The sequence below is a fragment of the Peromyscus maniculatus genome, chromosome 9, assembly GCF_049852395.1.
Source record: "Peromyscus maniculatus bairdii isolate BWxNUB_F1_BW_parent chromosome 9, HU_Pman_BW_mat_3.1, whole genome shotgun sequence".
Lineage (NCBI taxonomy): Eukaryota > Metazoa > Chordata > Mammalia > Rodentia > Cricetidae > Peromyscus > Peromyscus maniculatus.
In genome coordinates this window covers 101,106,906-101,125,829 of record NC_134860.1, presented here as the reverse complement: position 1 = coordinate 101,125,829, position 18,924 = coordinate 101,106,906, and the positions used below count along the sequence as shown (strand labels likewise).

At 40.3% G+C, this 18,924-nt stretch overlaps 1 protein-coding gene across 12 annotated transcripts in view; it reads right to left on the bottom strand.

Moving 5' to 3' along the window:
- The window catches only part of LOC143267454 (uncharacterized), a 44,171-nt gene that overhangs the window by 6,233 nt on the left and 19,014 nt on the right, over positions 1-18,924 (bottom strand). For 3 of the 12 annotated variants that reach the window (XM_076545514.1, XM_076545515.1, XM_076545516.1), the window contains 4 exons: positions 15,846-15,961; positions 15,562-15,641; positions 11,778-11,829; positions 9,164-10,216 (listed from right to left, as the gene is read on the bottom strand). In XM_076545514.1, the coding sequence (XP_076401629.1) occupies positions 9,930-10,216; positions 11,778-11,829; positions 15,562-15,641; positions 15,846-15,855 (429 nt within the window). In that variant the 5' untranslated portion in view covers positions 15,856-15,961 and the 3' untranslated portion in view covers positions 9,164-9,929. Of the gene's footprint in view, positions 1-1,735; positions 2,210-9,111; positions 12,811-14,407; positions 14,556-15,561; positions 15,642-15,845; positions 15,962-18,924 lie in introns of those variants that run through there. The other 9 variants (XR_013042590.1, XR_013042589.1, XR_013042588.1 and 6 more) reach the window with 9 other exon arrangements.

The following is an 18,924-nucleotide window of genomic DNA, read 5'->3' as shown; positions in this document are numbered from 1 at the left end:
TTGTCTTCCCAGAATCCTGACCATCAACTAGATGAAGGTGCGTACAGAGGAATAAAGAGACGTTCAATGCATGCTTCTTCATCCATTAATGTTTTCTTTGTGAGCTTTTGACAAGTACTGTAACTAGACTCCATCATTAAAAGAAAGAGCCATTCAAGTCTGAATGGCAAACCATGAACTGGGAAGGCGGGAGAGTTTTTAAGTTGTTGTGTCTACATTGCAGAATCAATTATTGTTCTTCATACATTCTGCATGTGAATGTAGGCCACCACTACTGACCCATTTACTTACAGAAATGGGTGTAATCTATGTTATTATTCCTAGCCACTTCTGGAGTCACACGACTGTGTATGCGCTGTGTCAGCAGTCAAGCAAAATGCTTAGTCACTCCAGAGCCTTACAGCCCACGTCATCTGCGCACAGCATGGTCACGTAATCTGCACAAAGCGTGATCACGTAATCTATGCGCATGCGTGGCATACTTACGTGAGCCCATATACACATGCGTGAGGTGACCTATAAAAGCAGGCCCTACCCGCGCACCTCTCTCTCTCTTTCTTACCGGTAGGTCTACCCACCTCCACCCTTTCTGTCCCCTAATAAAAACTCTTATAGTGGGTTCCCTTGTACCTTGTGTTTTCTTGCACCCGGTAAATAACGTCACCAAATAAATAGCATTGGTGCCATGACCAAACAGGCCCTCCCTGTGCCCTGCCTGTGCCAGGATCCTGAACCGAGGTTGGTTCATCTGCAACTGCGCACTTTCCTTCACACAACTCAGGCTGCTTCGATTGGTGAGTTTTCTCTTAACCAGTCAGTGTAAACAGTTCCCTGGACCCATGGGAATGACTGTCAATTGCAGGTGTCCTACCCCTGACCACAATCTTAAGAGGTTACAGTTGGCCCCAATTCTCATGATTTCCAATAGTTAAAAAACTGTGAAAAGTCCCTTGGGTGAGGCAATTCATAATAAATATAATACTTGATAGTGATAAAAACAAGATTGTGGAATCCAAAGAGGTGCTTAATGCATGCCTTTGTCTTTGTCCTCTCAGCAGAACCTTGAAAAAAATGGTGAGTTTTTATAGGCACTCCTGGAGTAACCCTAAGAGCAAAAGGAAGGAGTACCATCACATTTCACATAACTGTGACTTGTCAAGAGCAGAGACCCATCACAAAATGTTAAAAATTTGGTCAGTCCTGTTAAGTGAAGCAAGTCAGGCACAGAAAGACAAATATTGCCATGGTCTCAATCAAGTGTGAAAACTAAAATGTCAGCTTCAAAATCCAAGAGCAGAATTCTGGTTACCGGGGACTGGGAAAGACGGGGTTAGAGGGTGAGTCAGACAGGGAAGTCAGCAGGCCCAGGGACAACGTTAGACGGGAAAAGTAGCATCTAGTGCTCCACAGCACAGTGAGGTGGCTGTGGGCGGCACATTTAATTAACAGTGTTTCAATACCAAGACCAATATTTCAAAACAGTAGAGATGATTTTGGAATGATCCCAACACAAAGAAATTGTAAGTATTTGAGGTTATAAATTATACCAATTACCCTGATCTGATCATCACACATGGTTGACACATTGAGATGTCATTCCATATGCCTGTAAATGTGTAAAATTATTAGGGGAGAATTTAAAGATATCACAGTAAAAGAGCATCAGTAAAGACAGGTGACTGGTCAAGGGGGTCATAAGAACTTACTTTAAAATAATGACCAACAACTGCCACTTACACACACAGAGAGAGAGAGAGAGAGAGAGAGAGAGAGAGAGAGAGAGAGAGAGAGAGAGAGAGAGAGAGAGAGAGAGAGAAACTGGTACTCTAGACACCTTCAGGCAAATTCCGAACTCCAGTGAACACTTGAGGTTCCCAAGTTCTTTTGCCCTTTGCTTTGCAGGGCAGTTTCCTGGGTCTCCCCAGAAAGGTATGCGGCCTGCCCTGTGTGCTGTGCTGACCCACCCTCCACAGAGTAACTTGACAGGGCCCAGCAAACACACTCTCAACAGCATTCTTTGGGGATTTGTGTGGAGGAAGGAATTTGTCAGCAGAGTCTTCCCCATGAGGTGTGGCACAGAGAACAAGTTCCTCAGCCAGAGGCACAGGATGATCTAGAGTTTCTTGAAAGGAAATTACTATTAAATTGTACTTACCCCGAAATCCATATTTATGTTGAAATCTTTATAGACTTCCCCTGCTACTGATACCTGTAAGATATTTAAAAAAAAAAAATTACAGTGGCAAGTGATTGTACACTAACCCAGGTAAGGCATGGATGTAACACTGGGTACTTTACATGAATATCCCCTGCTTTCCTCTTTCCTCACAGGCTTCCCTCTGTGGAATACCAGAAATACCACTGTCCTTCTGCAGGCCATAGCAGTCACTGGAAAAAGCAAGGGCTTGGGAGGAAGAACTTGGTTCCAACCTCATCTTTTAGCTTTATCCCTACTAGATTCAAGCTGAAGGTACTCCCTGTCTGTCGTGACATGTGGTCTGCTTATTTGTGTAATCTGCTGCCCTGCTGACATCACAGAGGAGTCCCATGCCGGGTGGATGAATCATGGAGCCTGCAGAAATAAATTGTGCTACCATCCTGGGCCTTGTTGACTCTCAACGGGAGTCAGCTCTCATGGTCTGTGAATCATTTGTGAACCACGTATGACCCTCCTGGAAGCCAGAATGGAACAGGTGGAGCACTGAAAGAATTTTTTTTTTGATGGTTGTTATTTTGAGTTCGTAACAAGGAAGACTGAGTAGGCCATCCATGGGGAGAGGCAAATGAAATAAATCAGCCACTTCCTCTAAGCCATCATGACCAGCTGAAAAACAAGAAAGATAGAGGAGAAAGCAGTTATAGAAAACCTTGGGGACATTAGCACAGGGACACTGTGATCATTTCTGATTGTGTGCTGGAGCAAAAGGTAGTGGTGAGCAATGGTCTACAGCTCTTCTCACTCTCCAGCCCACTCCAATGCAGAGCCTTTGAAGACCAGCCTCTCAGCTTCACCCTCTAATCATCGTTCCTATCTCCTGAGGATGCTCAAGAGAGAAGGGCTCATAGGTAAAGATCAGCTACACACCACGGGACCTGCATAAGACAGAAGAGGAAACTTGTCTCTGAAGAGTCTGTCCGTCAGATGGTGACAGGGAGGAACAGACAAGATGGCAGGGGGATCACACCTTAGACGTCACAGCTGAGAGGCAAGCACAAAGGAACTACTACCCAAAACATGCTTGAGTGCACATTCCCACCAGCATAAAAAACACGCTGGTTACAATTTACTTTTGACAACTCTAATTTTGTGTGTTTTGTGTTACACAGATTATGTAGGCACCACCCACAAACATACCAAGCAATGGTGTTAGTTTAGAAGAATAAATAAATACATAAAAGAAACATACTAAATCAATTTGCATTACCCTCTATAGACTGTTACGATACGGTGCACAGGAGGCCTCAGCTGGTTGGGCCAAGGTGCCACGGTGAGGGAGGGAGACACACCAGCCATGCAGACATGGGGGTGGGGGTGGGCGCTTTGGCCTGGAGTGGTGGAAAGCCACTCACACCATGCAGACACATGTCCACATGGAAAGTTTATTTTGGGGGGAGGGAAGAAAGAACGGAGGGAAGGAGAAAGGAGGGGGTGCACACCTCCTGGGAGTAAAGAAAAAGGGAGGGGAGGAGGAAGAGTTTTCTCTTAAAGTGGGCTTTACATAAGATGACATCAGGACACTGGGCAGGCCAGCGTATTATCTGCTTATTGGCCAGGATTCCAAGAAGTGAGTCTGAACGATAACATAGACCACACAGAAAATTAAATAAAGATAGTGCTTAGAATATGAAACTCCAAGAAATACATCTAAGAAAAAGCATATAGGACGTGGAGTGGGTGATTATTAACTTTATTGAAAAAAAATGTAAAGTGCTAAATATATTGTGAGATAAAATTTTATGGGTTAGAAAAATATGAGGATGATAATATTGTAGCAGAAGCGACTAGGCTTCCATCACAATTTATTTTCCCTTTCTTCTATGATAACAGAATTGTGAATGAGCCCATGGCTGCCTTGCTACAGCAGACATTTCTCAGGCCTTCTTAGCATAGTATGTTAATGTGATTGACCTCCCTCCCACAGAAGGTAAATTGAGACACTGCTTCCTGCGTTTATCAGGCACTTTCCCTTCCCATTGGCCAAAGCCAGGATGTTGCAACAGGACCACACAGGAGGTTTCTGGGTTATCAGAGGCTTCACTACATCTGTGTGATTTAAATAGTGATTATAGTGTATAAAAACATAAATTTGAACTGAGCTACATAATTAAAGCATGACCATTTTACTGTGTTTATGTTTTGCTTCACCTAAAGCCTTTTATTTTTCTTTACAAAAGACTACCCTGGTTACAGAAATCCAACCTTGGTGAGAATGTTTCGGGGGGTGGAGCCACATCTTAGGCAAGAGATGACACTACTCTGAAGGAGAGTAGGGGCTGAGATGAAAAATGGAAAGTGCGTTGAAAAGGGAGCTAGTGAAATGGTGGGTGGTGGGTGTGGATGTGAGTGTGGAGAGGGAGGTACTAAAGAAAGAGGGCTTGTGTTCCAGGTCTAGTCGAACAAGCTGACACAGGCAGTGAGCCTGAAAAGTCTGGGTCTGACCTGGGGACAGAATCTCCCACTGCTCTTCATGTTCATTTGGAAAACAAGCCTGAGATACTCAGCCAGGATGTCTGAGCACCACACCTTTATCTCCGTCTCCAGGTTTACCTAAAACACAACAGAGCCTGGAACACACCACAACCCCTTGGAGAATTTTTATGTAGCTTCTTGGTATCGTGGCAGAAAAAAATTAAATGAACAGATATTAGCTTCTCATGTCTCTCCCCCAAATAATCGTTTGATTTTATAATTGCTGGTACTGTGTGATTTAATCCCGAGTTTTACTCTTTTGTGGTGATTATTACATATACATTTCTTATAGATGCATTTCAGGCATGCAGGGCCATACAGAATTCTTCACTGCCCTGAGAATCCTGCTCCGCCTATTCATCCCCTAAGCCCCCTTTCCCAAGCCTTAGAAACTACAGATTTATCTTGCCGTTCCTATAATTACTGTTCCTGTAATTCTACCTCTTCCCAAAAGTTGGAATCACTCAACATGTAGCCTTCCCAGACTGTTTTTTACACTTAGCAATATGATAGAACTCACTGTTTTGCTGAGTGTTAAAAAACAATAGTAAGTCAATTTTAAACAAATATTTTTACTTACCAATAGCTATTACACATATGCATGCATACATGTAGACATGCACACTTGCATCCGCACTCTCATGTAAACATATACACACACGTATCAGTCACTTAAGATTTACACTCAGCAATATTAATGTTCCAAATATAAGAAACCTGGATTTTGGAGTGAAAACCATTTCTAGTCATTCTCAAGTTAAGTTTATAGTCTTAGGTCAATAGAATAGACAGGAGTGCACACTGATAACTTTGAAACTTGTTTTGTTCTTAAAACGATATTTATGGAATGAGAGAGGTGGGTATACAACTAAAAACAAGTAATTTATTTTTATCGTATTTTAATTGTGTGCGGTTCTGTGTATGTATATGCACACATATGTGTGTAGGTACCCATGGAGGCTAAAAGAGGCCATTGGATCCCTTGGAGCTGGAGTTACAGAGATTTGTCAATGGTCTGACGTAGATGCCTAGATCCAAACTTATGGTAAGAGTAGCAAGTGCTCTTAATCACTGAGTCATCCCTCCAGCTCCCAAAATGCCTTTTAAAATAGATTTACTTATTATAAATTTGTTATTTTTACAATTTACATATGTAAAATAGATTTACTTATTGTAGTGGTACACGTGACATGATTGTGAAACAATTCAGATATGTTATAGGGTCAAGCAGTGAATTAGTGAGTTTGTATAGTTGAAAGCCAGAGCCTTGCTGTGGGAGATGGGTCACACAAATATGGCTAAAAAAAAAAAAAAAGAATGCATTGCAACTAGAGGGAAGTGGGGAGGGGAGGGGAGAGGAGAGGAGGGGAGGGGAGGAGAGGGGAGGGGAGGAGAGGGGAGGGGAGGGGAGGGGAGGGGAGGGGAGGGGAGGGGAGGGGAGGGGAGGGGAGGGGAGGGGAGGGGAGGGGAGGGGAGGGGAGGGGAGGGGAGGGGAGGGGAGGGATGGAACTCTCTTGCTTAAGGTAAATAGCTGAGTGAGTGCTGGCAAGTAAATGTCAGGGGTGAAAGAGATTGAAAAATCATTTTACACTATTATAGTATTAAAAGGAAGATTTGATCAGACAAGAAACATCAACAGATGCTAAATCCAAAAAGAGATTTTGATGAAGACCAGAAACTTGGCATGGACTTAAAGGGTCTTACCACACATGTTGCTAATTAATTTCAAGTTAAAAACAAAGCAATTACACAGGGTGAAAACTAAGCAACACTTTCACTACCTTATTAAGATCAGCAGTAAGAAGCAATGGCCTTTGTCTGACTCCACATGGGATACCTTGAGAAGGACACGATGTCACCAGAGAAGGGGCTGGTGTAGAATGTGTACTTGACTCCAACCAAGAGAAAACAGAAGATCAAAGAGGAATATTCAAGTAAAAAAGAGGACAATGATATATGTTCAAAATGTCATTGAAATAGAAGATAATTATTGAAGGTTATGGAAATACCTGAGCACAGGCCATGTCCTACATCGGAGGGAAAAATGCAGCAAAGTAAGGAGGTGAGACCTGCGAAGGACAGTAGCTCTGAAACACCAGTGCCTCCGTGTTACCGTCACTTAATTGTGGACCGAATTCTTATTATGAAAGAGAGTATTTTTTTCTTAGGAAATGTCTAGGGCACGAGTGGTATAGGAAAAATGACTGTGATGTGCACAGCTTCATATTCATATAATGGCTACTGCGTGATGGAGGAAAACAAACTGTCAGAGAAATAGAGTAAAATGGTGGTAATAGTTGGATCCAGTGGAAGGGTAAAGATATGTTCTTAATACTATTGGTGTCAATTTTTAAGTATGAAATTATTTCAAAACCAAAAATCATAATAAAACAGTATTTAATGAAGCATGTGGTAGCAATAAACAATCCCATGGATTCCTTATTTCCTATAACTAGGACAGTTCCTCCTGGGACTCCTTTAAACAGTGGTTATCAACCTGTGGGTCGTGACCCCTCTAGCAAAACTCTGTTAAAAAAATATTTACATTATAATCCATAAAAGTAGCAAAACTACAGTTATGAAGTAGAAATGAAATAATTTTATGGTGGGAGGTCACCACAACATAAGGAACTGTATTAAAGGGTTGCAGCATTAGGAAGATTGAGAACGACTGCTTCTTTTTGGTTTTGTTTTCAAGACAGGGTTTCTCTGGATATCGCTCTGTACCAGGCCAGCCTCAAACTCACTGAGATCCATCTGCCTCTGCCTCTGCCTCTGCGCTGGGAGTAAAGTTGTGTGCCAGCACCACCTAGCAAGAACCACTGTTTTAAAACAATCATTCAAGACTTTCCTCTCTGATAATTTCCCGAGCATCCTTCTTTCAAAAACAAAAAGCACCTTTGGCATCATCTGGAATCACATCAGACTAAAGTAACAGAGTAGACATATCAAAAACTTAAGGCAGAAACAGATTTCTACACCCAAGTCAAGGGAGTGTCAATCATGATTCTGGTGAGTCATCAGTGTCCTGGCTGCTCCTGTCATAGTGTCCTGCCATCTTTGTGCACCTACTCCATCCTCAAAGGCCCAGAGTTCTGGGATTCTATTCCTCCAAGTTTGCTTCTGGAGCACCAACCATTACATCCACGTTCAGGACAGCAAGTTTCCTTTGCTAAAAAGACTTCACTAGGCTTCCAACCCCAAACTTTTCACTTCCTTCTTGTTAGCTAGAATTTAGTCAGTTGGTCACAACTAACTTCAATAGAAAATGGAAAATGAAACTGGGGATTTTGTCTCCTCTCTCACCAGGCAGGATCACAGATTTACAGCCTGCCTGAGCTACAGAACAAATTTACATCCAGCCTGGATAACTTAGCAACACCCTGTCTTAAAATATAAAGTAGAAAAGGGGGCATGGTGTATAGCTCAGTGCACTTGCCTACCACTGTTCAGGGCTCTAAGCTCAATTCCCAGGAACCCCATTCAAGCACAGACAGGAAGGGAAAAGTATTAATATAGGGTCGAGAATTATCAATTTCTACATACCCAGTGTTGTGGCATTTGCTGTTGTTTTAGTTACAGTACCTCATTGTAATTTATCTGTGTTCATAACAATGTTGTAACTGTAACACATAGGTTTTGGATATGAAATAAAATATCTCTACTCATTTTTGAAGCTCTAATGCTGGCTCTGGGCCAATGGCACTGTAATTACTCATGAAGGGAGATGAAATTGGGTGCCATTAATAGCCATTGACAGGTTAAATACCATGAATACTCTGCACAGACACCCTTCAGTTATGGAAAGCCCTTGAGAAATTATTTCTCAAAAGCTTAATTTGGTTATGAAATACAACTTTAATTTGGGGGCTGATGAAATTTATTGATGGTTATAGGTCATAGAATATGAAAGATATTAATCAACTGAAAATTTTAGCAACAATAAAATCTAGTGCCAGAGAGATGGTAAAGGCATTTGCCACCCAAGCCTGATGACCTGAGCTCAATCCCTGGAGCCCGGGAAAAGAAAGAACCTACTCCACAAGACTGTCATCTGGCCCGATATGTGTGTTGTAGCACATGAACATCCTCCCAACACACTGTAATAGTATTCATAACAATAATAATAATGGAACATAGTGAGCCTTTCCTGCTTTTTCAACACTGCATATGGAGAATCCTTTTATTTGGATACAACATTTAATATTAGATACATTTATGATCTCATTTAGTCATTAAATAGGGGAATAGTTTCCTAAATAATTTCACTGAAAGCTATGAGAAAGATAATGGGAACAGGAAGCCAAGCATGTCAGAGTTCTGAAGAATGTTTCCTCTTTCAAGCATGTATTAGCCTGCAGAACCCAACTGTTCTTCAAAAGGCAGCAAAATCACTCTATTTTTGTGTGAAAAAAATTAGCTGAAAAAGAAAATTCACACACAGAAAGAAAAAAAGTAACAAACAATCTTACAGTTTTATTTTAACAATATGTCAGGCACTTTGTAGACAGAGGCATGAGTGCACGAATCAAAGATCCCTGTCCTCATGAAGCCTTCAGTCCCAGAGAGTTCTTACTCGAGGAGATCTTCATGTCAATCTATCCCTATCACCCATCCATCTGGCCACAATGTTTTTACACTAGCAATTAGCCCTTCACAAATTTCTATCTTAAAATGTAGATCTTCAAATACAAATAGCTTCAGTAGTTATGATTTTTATTGAAAGGTAAAGTTGCTAGTAATGACTAATAAAGGTAGAATAACACTTTCAGTAAAATAAAATGTTCATTGGTAATTTATGGTTTTTAAAAACTTTTTATTTAAAATTTTTTCATATAATACATTTCATCACATTTTCCTCTTCCCAAACTCCTCCCAAATTCTCCCCACCTCCCTATCCACTCAATTTTATGTTCTCTCTCTTTCCCAAAAAGACAACCAAACCAAACCAAAAACAAAAAAACAAATAAAACAAAAAATGCTAAAATGAAATTAAAAGCCCAGAAAAAAATACAAACAAACCATGGAGAATGTTTTGTGTTAGCTAACTACTCCTGGACATGGAGGCCTGCCCCGGATTATGGTTGATATATCCAATCACACTTCATTGGAGAAAACTGATTTTTCCCTTTGCCAGCAGGTATCAATTGCAAAGAGCTTCTTGGTTAGGGGTGGGACCTTATGTCTACTTTCCCTTCTCAGTGCTGGGACCCTATCTGATGTGAACTTGTGCAATGTGCTATGTATGGTACCACAGTTTCTGTGAGTTCATACGTGCATCAGTCCAGTTGTGTCTTGGAGATAGTGTTACCCCGTAACCACCTCTGGCTCTTGAAATCTTTTTGCCTTCTCTTCCACATGGATCGCTGAGCCTTGAGGGGAGGGGTTTGATGCAGACATCCCATTTACACCTGAGTGCTCCAAAGTTTCTGACCCTCTGCACGGTGTCCAATTGTGGATCTCTATAATAGTTTCCATCTCTTGCAAAAAAGAAGCTATCTGCTGCACGTTGAATGATGCACTGATCTATGGGTAGAGCAGTGTGACATTAGGAGTCATTTTATTGCTATGCTTCTTTCGAAGAATAACAGTAATAATTTTCTCCCTAGGCCCGTGACCTATCTAGTCACAAGTTCTTGGCCACTTTAGCAGTACCAGGTATGAGTCGCATCTCATGGAGTGGGCCTTAAATTCAGTCTAAAGGTGGTTGGTTACTTCTATGCTTGTGCCACTATTGCACAGGTGTATCTTGCAGCAGATCACTCTTGTAGAGCACAGGGTTTGTAGATGGGTGACATTGATGAGTACCTTTCCCTCCAGTAGTGTATGGAGTACCTTCTAGTACTGTGAAAAGTGGTTAGTAGGGATGAAGTTTCTAGTTGGGCACCAGCTTGACTTCTCCATGTTTGAGGACAAGTAAGTGTTGTCCTCAGCAACAGGGCTTTACCATCAAGTTATGCAGAGCAACCAATAGCCTTGGGGCTTATAGTTTTATATATATTGAGTTATCACAACTTTGAAGCACTCAAATTTCTTAGTGCTTGACTCAGTATATCAAGCAACACTGAATTGCAATACAATCATCTGGATATTATTTTTCTACTGGATGGAACAAACAACCAAATTTAATTTGTTTCTAACTTACTGGAGAGTTGGGTGCTCTGGAAAGTTTCAGCACAGTTGCCTAGCATATTGAAGAAAATGCTACTCCAAGTAAAAGGTGGGGCTCTGAGACAAGTAAACAGAAACCATGCCAAGAAAGATAAACACACCCTCTTTTGAAGATTACTGCCAAGTGTCTCTAAAACAATGCCAAAACCAGCATCTCACCCAGGCTTGCTTCATCTCTACCTTACCTCTTCTCTTCTTTTTTTAAAGATTTATTTATTTATTTATTTATTTATTTATTTATTTATTTATTTATTATGTATACAGTATTCTGCCTGTATGTGTTCCTGCAGGCCAGAACCTCTTCTCTTCTTAATACCAGGGCTATTAATTACAGCCTAACAATTCTCCCTTACACCTCAAAAGGATATAAGACGTAGACAGATAGATAGTGAAGGGTGAATATGCTCATAATATATTTCACACATGTAAGAAATTCCCCAAGAATTAATAAAATAATATGTATTGTTTCTTAAAAAGGAAAAATAACCTTTAATCCCTAAAAATAAAAACATTAGAGAATTGACTAAAATCAGAATGACGCTTTTTGGCTGTCATCTAGGCTACTCCCTGATGGAGAGCAGGCAAAGATGTGGCATACATAGTGTCTTGTGGTATCGCTGTAAGCACAAACAATTCAAGATACAATGCATCTTCTTGTTTGAGAAAAAGACAGAGTGTCACTTACTGGCAATCAATCACACCTAGATTCTTTGATTAGTCACCTGTCACTAGGGAGAGCCACCCAACCTGAAAGGTGAGATATCAAATCTTGGAAATGTGTTTGGTGATGTATTCCCTGCCTTCAAACAAAGGGGACTTTGAGTGGTTCTGAATCACAGTTCCAAAGCATCAGCCCACAGTGACCACAAAGCACAGTGAGTCTCATTTAGACCATTAACCAAGTAGCAATACTTACGCAGTAACAGTTCCTGCTGTGGGACAAACTTTGAATGTTTTCTTTTACAAGACTAAAAGCAAACAAACAAACAAAAACAGATGTAAAAACATTACCAGAAAGAGGCAAGATGCTGTCTCTAAGAGTAGAGTGCAATACACATGAAATCTAAATGTTGATAGATTTCTCCCTTCCTTTAAAAATGTTGTATTATAGCATAATGAAGTCAACACTCCATTATAGTAAATTATTCACCTATAAAATACAAGTTGAGCTTGAAATCTGCACACTTTTATGATCTCTAGTATTATTCAGTTTAAATAAAAAAAAAATAGAACCAAGTATTTCCAGGAAGAGGTGCTATTGGTAGTTTAGGGAGACAGAGGGGGTTTGAATCTTTAAAAGGACAAGAGGACTCTGCACCACTTCTTTCTGATAAACAAATTCATTGAGCAGGGCATGTCCGTGTGTAAAATTTCCATGCACACTTCACTTTGAGACACTAGAGGGAAGCAAAGTAGGAAAAATACTGAAGACTGGCCTGCGCGGTGCTTTGAAAAGAAAACCACTGTTTTCGTTCTAATGTATTCTACTTTGTTGTGTGAAAAGGGGATTAAATGGTTTCAAAAGGTTTGGATTTGATTCCCCAAAACACCAAGTTCACTTTCCAAAAGCAAACGTACAGATGAGTCTCAGAAGAGGCATCACTCTGCTGCTGCTGAGAAAAACAGCCAAGCCCCAAGTCAGGCTTGAGAAGGGCCTGGGTTACACAAACCTGTTATTCAAGGTTTATTCAAGTTCTGTTTAGGAAATTGCTTTCCCAATTACACGTAGCCATAATTAAGGACAGGAGAACAAACCCTTCTGAATTTTTTCTTCCTTCAGTGCACCCATGTTCTCAGAAATTGAGGAAAAAGAAGTGTGGACTTCGTGTATTCTCATCACCCATCAAGGAAATGTGATGTGAGAGTTTTGTTGTATATAATAATAAGCTTTCTGGGAGTTCCTAATGGTTAAAACTTCATCTGTTGTCTATTTCTTCTCTTCAAGGGAGCTGAGGAAAATAAAACGAAGCAAAACTTCGGGCGAGAGAGGGTTCTTCTGCTAAGCTAATGGCTATGTTGAGACATGTTTTACACCTGCAAAACTTTAGGATCAGTTTAAGGCCATAATGGTGACACCTGAACTTGAACCTAGAATTTGGGCATTATCAACTAATCTTCAAACTAAGATCATTCTTACTAAAAGAGAAAAACCTACCGTATCTCAGCAACTTATTAGACAGATTTGGTGAGGCATATTTGAGTTTAAGACATATCTATAAAATGTATGTATGTGTTGTGTTTTTGTTGGTTTGTTTTGATTTTTGAGCCAGGGTTTCTCTGTGTATCCCTGGCTGTCCTGGAATTTGCTATGTAACCAGGCCTCAAACTCACAGCGATCCACTTACCTGTCTCCTGAGTGATAGGATTAAAGATATACACCACCATGCCCGGTGTGTTGTTTTTAAAGAACCAGCTTCAAATAGGAAAAACAATGTGATTGTTGTTGCCTTGCTTATGATGTCTTTGTAAAGTCAAAAATTTTGTATGTAAAATGACCCTATAAGTCCTTTATTTATTTATAAGAATAGTGAGAGTACCTGAGTATAACTTAGCTCTTAGTCTTTTCTGAAATTTTAATATCTGAGGTTTTACAAATTCAGGCTCAAATTTATTGATGCCTAATTTCCTAAATTTTTTCATTCAGTAATGGACTCTGAAAAAATAACTTTGAGTGGCAGAATGACTGAAAAATGTTACACCTGTGTTTTATTTATTTATAAGTTTCGAAATGAAGCAGTTCCCATAATTCCTAAGGTCTGTAAGAGTTACAACATTAGTAGTAATAAAATTATTCTAGCCCTTTTCTTTTCATCTTTGAGTTTTGACATTGTCTTACTCAACTAAGAATTATAGAATACAGCAATCCCATGCCCTATAGATGTTTTTCTAAACAGAAAGTAAAGTCTGTTGTATACTACATATTTACAGTGTGTGGAGTGGTCTCTACAATGTCAGTTCCATGGAGGAACATCTTTCTTTTCCTTGCTAGTACCATGTCTCTTGAGCTAGGATACAGCTGAGCACAGCAAGCTTGATGAATAGAAAATGAAAAATGCATCCTCAGTCTGAAAATAAATCTCCAATAAAAACTGCATAAAATCAACCAGAGAATCTGAGTTGCATTTATTCTGAATATTCTGACTCATTAAAGGGTGCCTGAAGCTAGCCACACAAAGGACTTTGGAAAATGAACTGATCACACAGAGAAGCACATGTGATATAAGTCAGAAGAGCCATTGGAAGATTAAATATGGAAATATTATTAATATTATCCCTGTTTTACAAATGACTGAATTAATTTATTTTAATTTTCAGAGAGGCAACTGGAAGAACTGGAACTTTGCCTCCCTGTCTCTGAGCCCAAAGCCTGTAGCTAACTCTTCTGGTTCAAGGGTACTATGATCACAGGAGGGAGCAAGACTTGGGTTGGCTATGGTAACAGTGATGGACTGGTCTTTGTTCTCACTAAGCCATGGGCAAAGATTACAATCAATAACTAGAATTAGGAAACATACAATGCCGTGACTGCACGCCTTTGAGACTGACCTGACAGGAAATGAAGAAAGGACAAACACACAAGAGAAAAGCTGGGGCTGAGTGGGCAATGTGTTCTTTCAGTGAGCTTCCCCAGCACCCCAGAAACTCGGTGCATCTGTTATATGTAGCTGTGGAGGCGCAGTCTCATTGCAGTGATCTAGGAGGAGGAAACTGTGGTCAATATACACTGCCAACATCTGTAGAACCACAGGAAGGCCTTGCTATCCACAGGGATCTGAGGCATTGTGTCCTTGATTGACATGGCTGTACTAATGTCAACAGTACACATTCACTCAGGACTTCATCTGCTCACTCACTATACCATTTTTATTAAATTGGTTGAAGCAATGAGGTCCATCACCCCAATATAAGAATTTCTAAAATGAAAATAAAACACATGATGTGAAACATTCCTCACTTCAGTGCATCTCTGAGGGTCCTGACATTAATCAACTCCTGATTCAGCTAGAATGGGGTGAGACTCACACATCTGCATTTCTAACAGGTTGATACCAATCTACTAGTCTGTGCACTGATTGGTGAGTTGCAATTTTTACCTGTTGCCTCTTTGTCCTATCAGTTTAGATTTCTATCTTTTGGTCAAATGAAAGTTTGACATCCAAGTTTTCAGGTTTCACCACACTGGAACAGGTATGGCGCAGCCAGCTGTACCAGGAGTTACACGTATCACAGCAGACTTAAAAGGAGGTGTTAGAGATTAGAATGGCATTTAGGTGGAACACTATTATGCAACTTTCCCAGCACACCTCCCTTTTGACTCCCACATTGAACCTGGCATCTGTCCTCAACGTCTCATCATACAGAATGGAAACGAAAACACTGAAGTAACAAGGCATATCACAACACATAGGATATAAGTTTTTTTTTTTTACTTCGTATTGGGTAGTAGGGAAGGTCACTCTATATTTTTAATCTGATGTGTGATTATTCACCTTCTCAACTTTGAATACAGCAGTGAAATTGAAGCTACATTCAAATTTTCTTTCTGTGTTTAAGGTGGTGTTTTGGTGCACACAATGTATCAGAATATATGCTAAGCATTTAAATGAATTGTGCTCTTTGTTTTTCCCAGTTGAGTATCACAATTGACCCTAGTTTAAAGATGATAAAAAATAAGAGTTTAGGAGATGAAACAACTTTACCAAGGTAGCAGCTGACAGCAGTGGAGTCAGTCTGAATGAGACCCTGAACTCTGACCATGTAGTTCCTTCCAGTAATCCTCCTGAAAAGAAAGAATTTCTAAGTTTTATTTTGAATTCTATTTTAGAAAGAAAAATGTGAAGATCTCCTCTATAAGATACTTCTAGGCCAACAATATAGATCTAGCTTGGTATGGGAAGCAGTTCTACCTTGTCTGGACCATGGCCCAGATCACCAAGAATTACACTATTTCTGATTTAATTTCCATGAGAATAATTTACCTTACCTGCATGCATGTATGGTCCTTTAGAGAATCAATTTACTTTAGGCATCCATCTACCTTCCACAAATCTAATTTGCAAGCAGAGTTCCTAGCAGTGGCCAACTCTTTCTTCATGCAGCCTGTAGATAATGAGTGACTATTATACATACTTATTTGATTATTGTTTACATCATGCAGCTAAGGCTTAGAACGTGTCACACAGAACCTCTCCTTTGTACTCTGAATCACTTGGTGGTGTTAAGGTGCAGCCATACCATTAGAGGCTTTCTAGAATGGGTGGAATAAGGAAATGTACATTCTGAGAACCTCTCAGTGGTTCAAGCAATCCAGGAAGAGCCAGGGTCCAGAAGCCCAGAATGGCAAAATGAATGAGCAGTGGGTGGAAAAGGAACCTCTTGACCTTACAGACAGGGCACCAAGTCAGAAAGTGAATGTAAAAAGTGGGGTGCCCTGGATTAGGTGAAGAGGTTATGGTACTTGTCCCACAGACGGTGAAAATTTTGGTTCCGATAATGTTATTCAGTGTATTTCAAAACAAGTACTTGATTAAGAACAGTCAACATTAAAAAAAAAATCAAGTAAAGTTCCTAACTTGTAGTTGTCCTCACACTGATCCATCAAGCCTACCCTACATTTTTCTGCCTCACAAAGGAGTTAATCCTCCCTGTCTCAGCCCCAGCAGCTAGGCAGCAGGTAAGAGTCCTGTGGGCAGGCCACTCCACCACCACTGCTACCACTGGACTCTGTAACCTCCAAGACGTACTCTGCCACCCAAACCCACGGAACCCATCATCCTCCCCCTGGCCAACCAGCCTGGCAACATCAGCAGCCCCTAGAGGCACAAGCACCAGTTGCACCAATCAGAAGAAGAGCAGCCTCCCCATGAACCGCCCTCTCCAGGAACATCAGCAGACCCTATAGGCACAAACGCCACCTGCACCAGTTAGAACAGGCACAGGCAAAACCTACACCAGTTGGAAGAACAGAACGAATAGGCACAAGTAAAGCCTACAGCAGCCAGAAGAACTGGACAATATGCTGGATCTAAACACCCAAACCCCCACAAACCTCAGCTGAGACAACCACACTAGACCTGACAACCAGCCAATCACCAGAACCCTTGGCCATTCAGGCCCAAAGTCAATAAAGGAAACAGACAATAAAGGAACAAAAGACGCATCCAACAAAGACATCACAAGGATCAACACCTGTACTGAACCCAGATGGGTAAACAGCAGTGTAAGGATATATTCAACAACATAAAGAGCAACATGGCACCACCAGAATCTAGCAGTTCTACATCAGCAAGACCTGAACATCCCAAGGCAGATAAAACAGAAGAAAACAACCTTAAAAATAACTTTATGAAAATGATAGAGGCCCTTAAAGAGGAAATAAGAAATTCCCTTAAAGAAATTGAGGAAAGTTGTGTGGTGGTGGCACACGCCTTTAATCCCAGCACTTGGGAGGCAGAGGCAGGCGGATCTCTTTGAGTTTGAGGCCAGCCTGGTCTACAGAGTGAGAACCAGGATAGGCACCAAAACTATACAGAGAAACCCTGTCTCAAAAAAACAAAAACAACAACAACAAAAAAAAAAGAAATTGAGGAAAAACAAAAATTTGGAAGAAATCAATAAATCCCTTAAAGAAAGCCAAGAAAAAAACAATTTAAAAGGTGAAGGAAACAGTTCAAGATTTGAAAGTTGAAATAGAGGCAATAAAGAAACAGAAACTGAGGGAATTCTAGAAATGGAAAATCTGAGTAAACGAAGAGGAACGAAAGATGCAAACATAACCAACCGAATACAAGAGATGGAAGGGAGAATCTCAGATGTTGAAGATATGGTAGAGGAAATAGATTCATTGGTCAAAGAAAATGTTAAATTCAACAAATTCTTAACATAAAACATCCAGGAAATCTGGGACACAATGAAAAGACCAAACCTAAGAGTAATAGGGATAGAAGAAGGAGAATTCCAGCTCAAAGGCACAGAAAATATATTCAACAAAATCATAGAAGAAAAAATTTCGAACCTAAAGAAGGACATGCCTATGAAGAGGCAAGACGCTTACAGAACACAAAAAATAACAAAGCCCCTCGCCACATAGTAATCAAAACACTAAACATATGGAATAAAGAAAGAATATTAAGATTACAAAGGAAAAAGGTGAGTAACATATAAAGGCAGACCTATCAGAATTACACCCAACTTCTCAATGGAGACTCTGAAAGCCAGAAGGTCCTAGACAGATGTTTTGCAGACACCAAAGGACCACGAATGCCAGCTTAGACTACTATACCCAGCAAAGCTTTCAATCACCATAGATGGAGAAAACAAGATATTCCATGACAAAACCATATTTAAACAATAACATCCACAAATCGAGCCCTACAGAAAATAGTAGAAGGAAAACTCCAACCCAAAGAAGTTAACTCCACCCAGGAAAACACAGGCAATAGATAATCTCATACCAGCAAATCCCAAAAAAAGAAAACACACACACACACACACACACACACACACACACACACACACACACTACCAACAACAAAACCAAAAAGTAACAGGAATTAACAACTGCTGGTCATTAATATCTCTTAATATCAATGGATTCAATTCACCTATAAAGAGACACAGCCTAACAGAATGGATACAAAAACAGGATCCATCCTTCTCCTGCATACAAGAAACACACCTCAAAATCAAAGACAGACACTACCTCAGAGTAAAGGGTTGGGAAAAGACATTCCAATCAAATGGACCTAAGAAATAAGCTTGTATAGATATTCTAATATCTAACAAAATAGACTTCAAACAAAAATTAATCAAAAGAGATAGAGAAGAACATTTCCTATTCATCACAGGAAAAAATCCATCAAGATGAAGTCTGAACTCTGAATATTTATGCTCCAAATACAAGGGCACCCACATTTGTTAAAGAAACATTACTAAAGCTTAAACCACACATCAAACCCCACATACTAATAGTGGCAGACTTCAACACCCCACTCTTACCAATGGGACAGGTCTGCCAGACAGAAACTTAACAGAGAAATAAGAGAGCTAACAGATGTTATGAC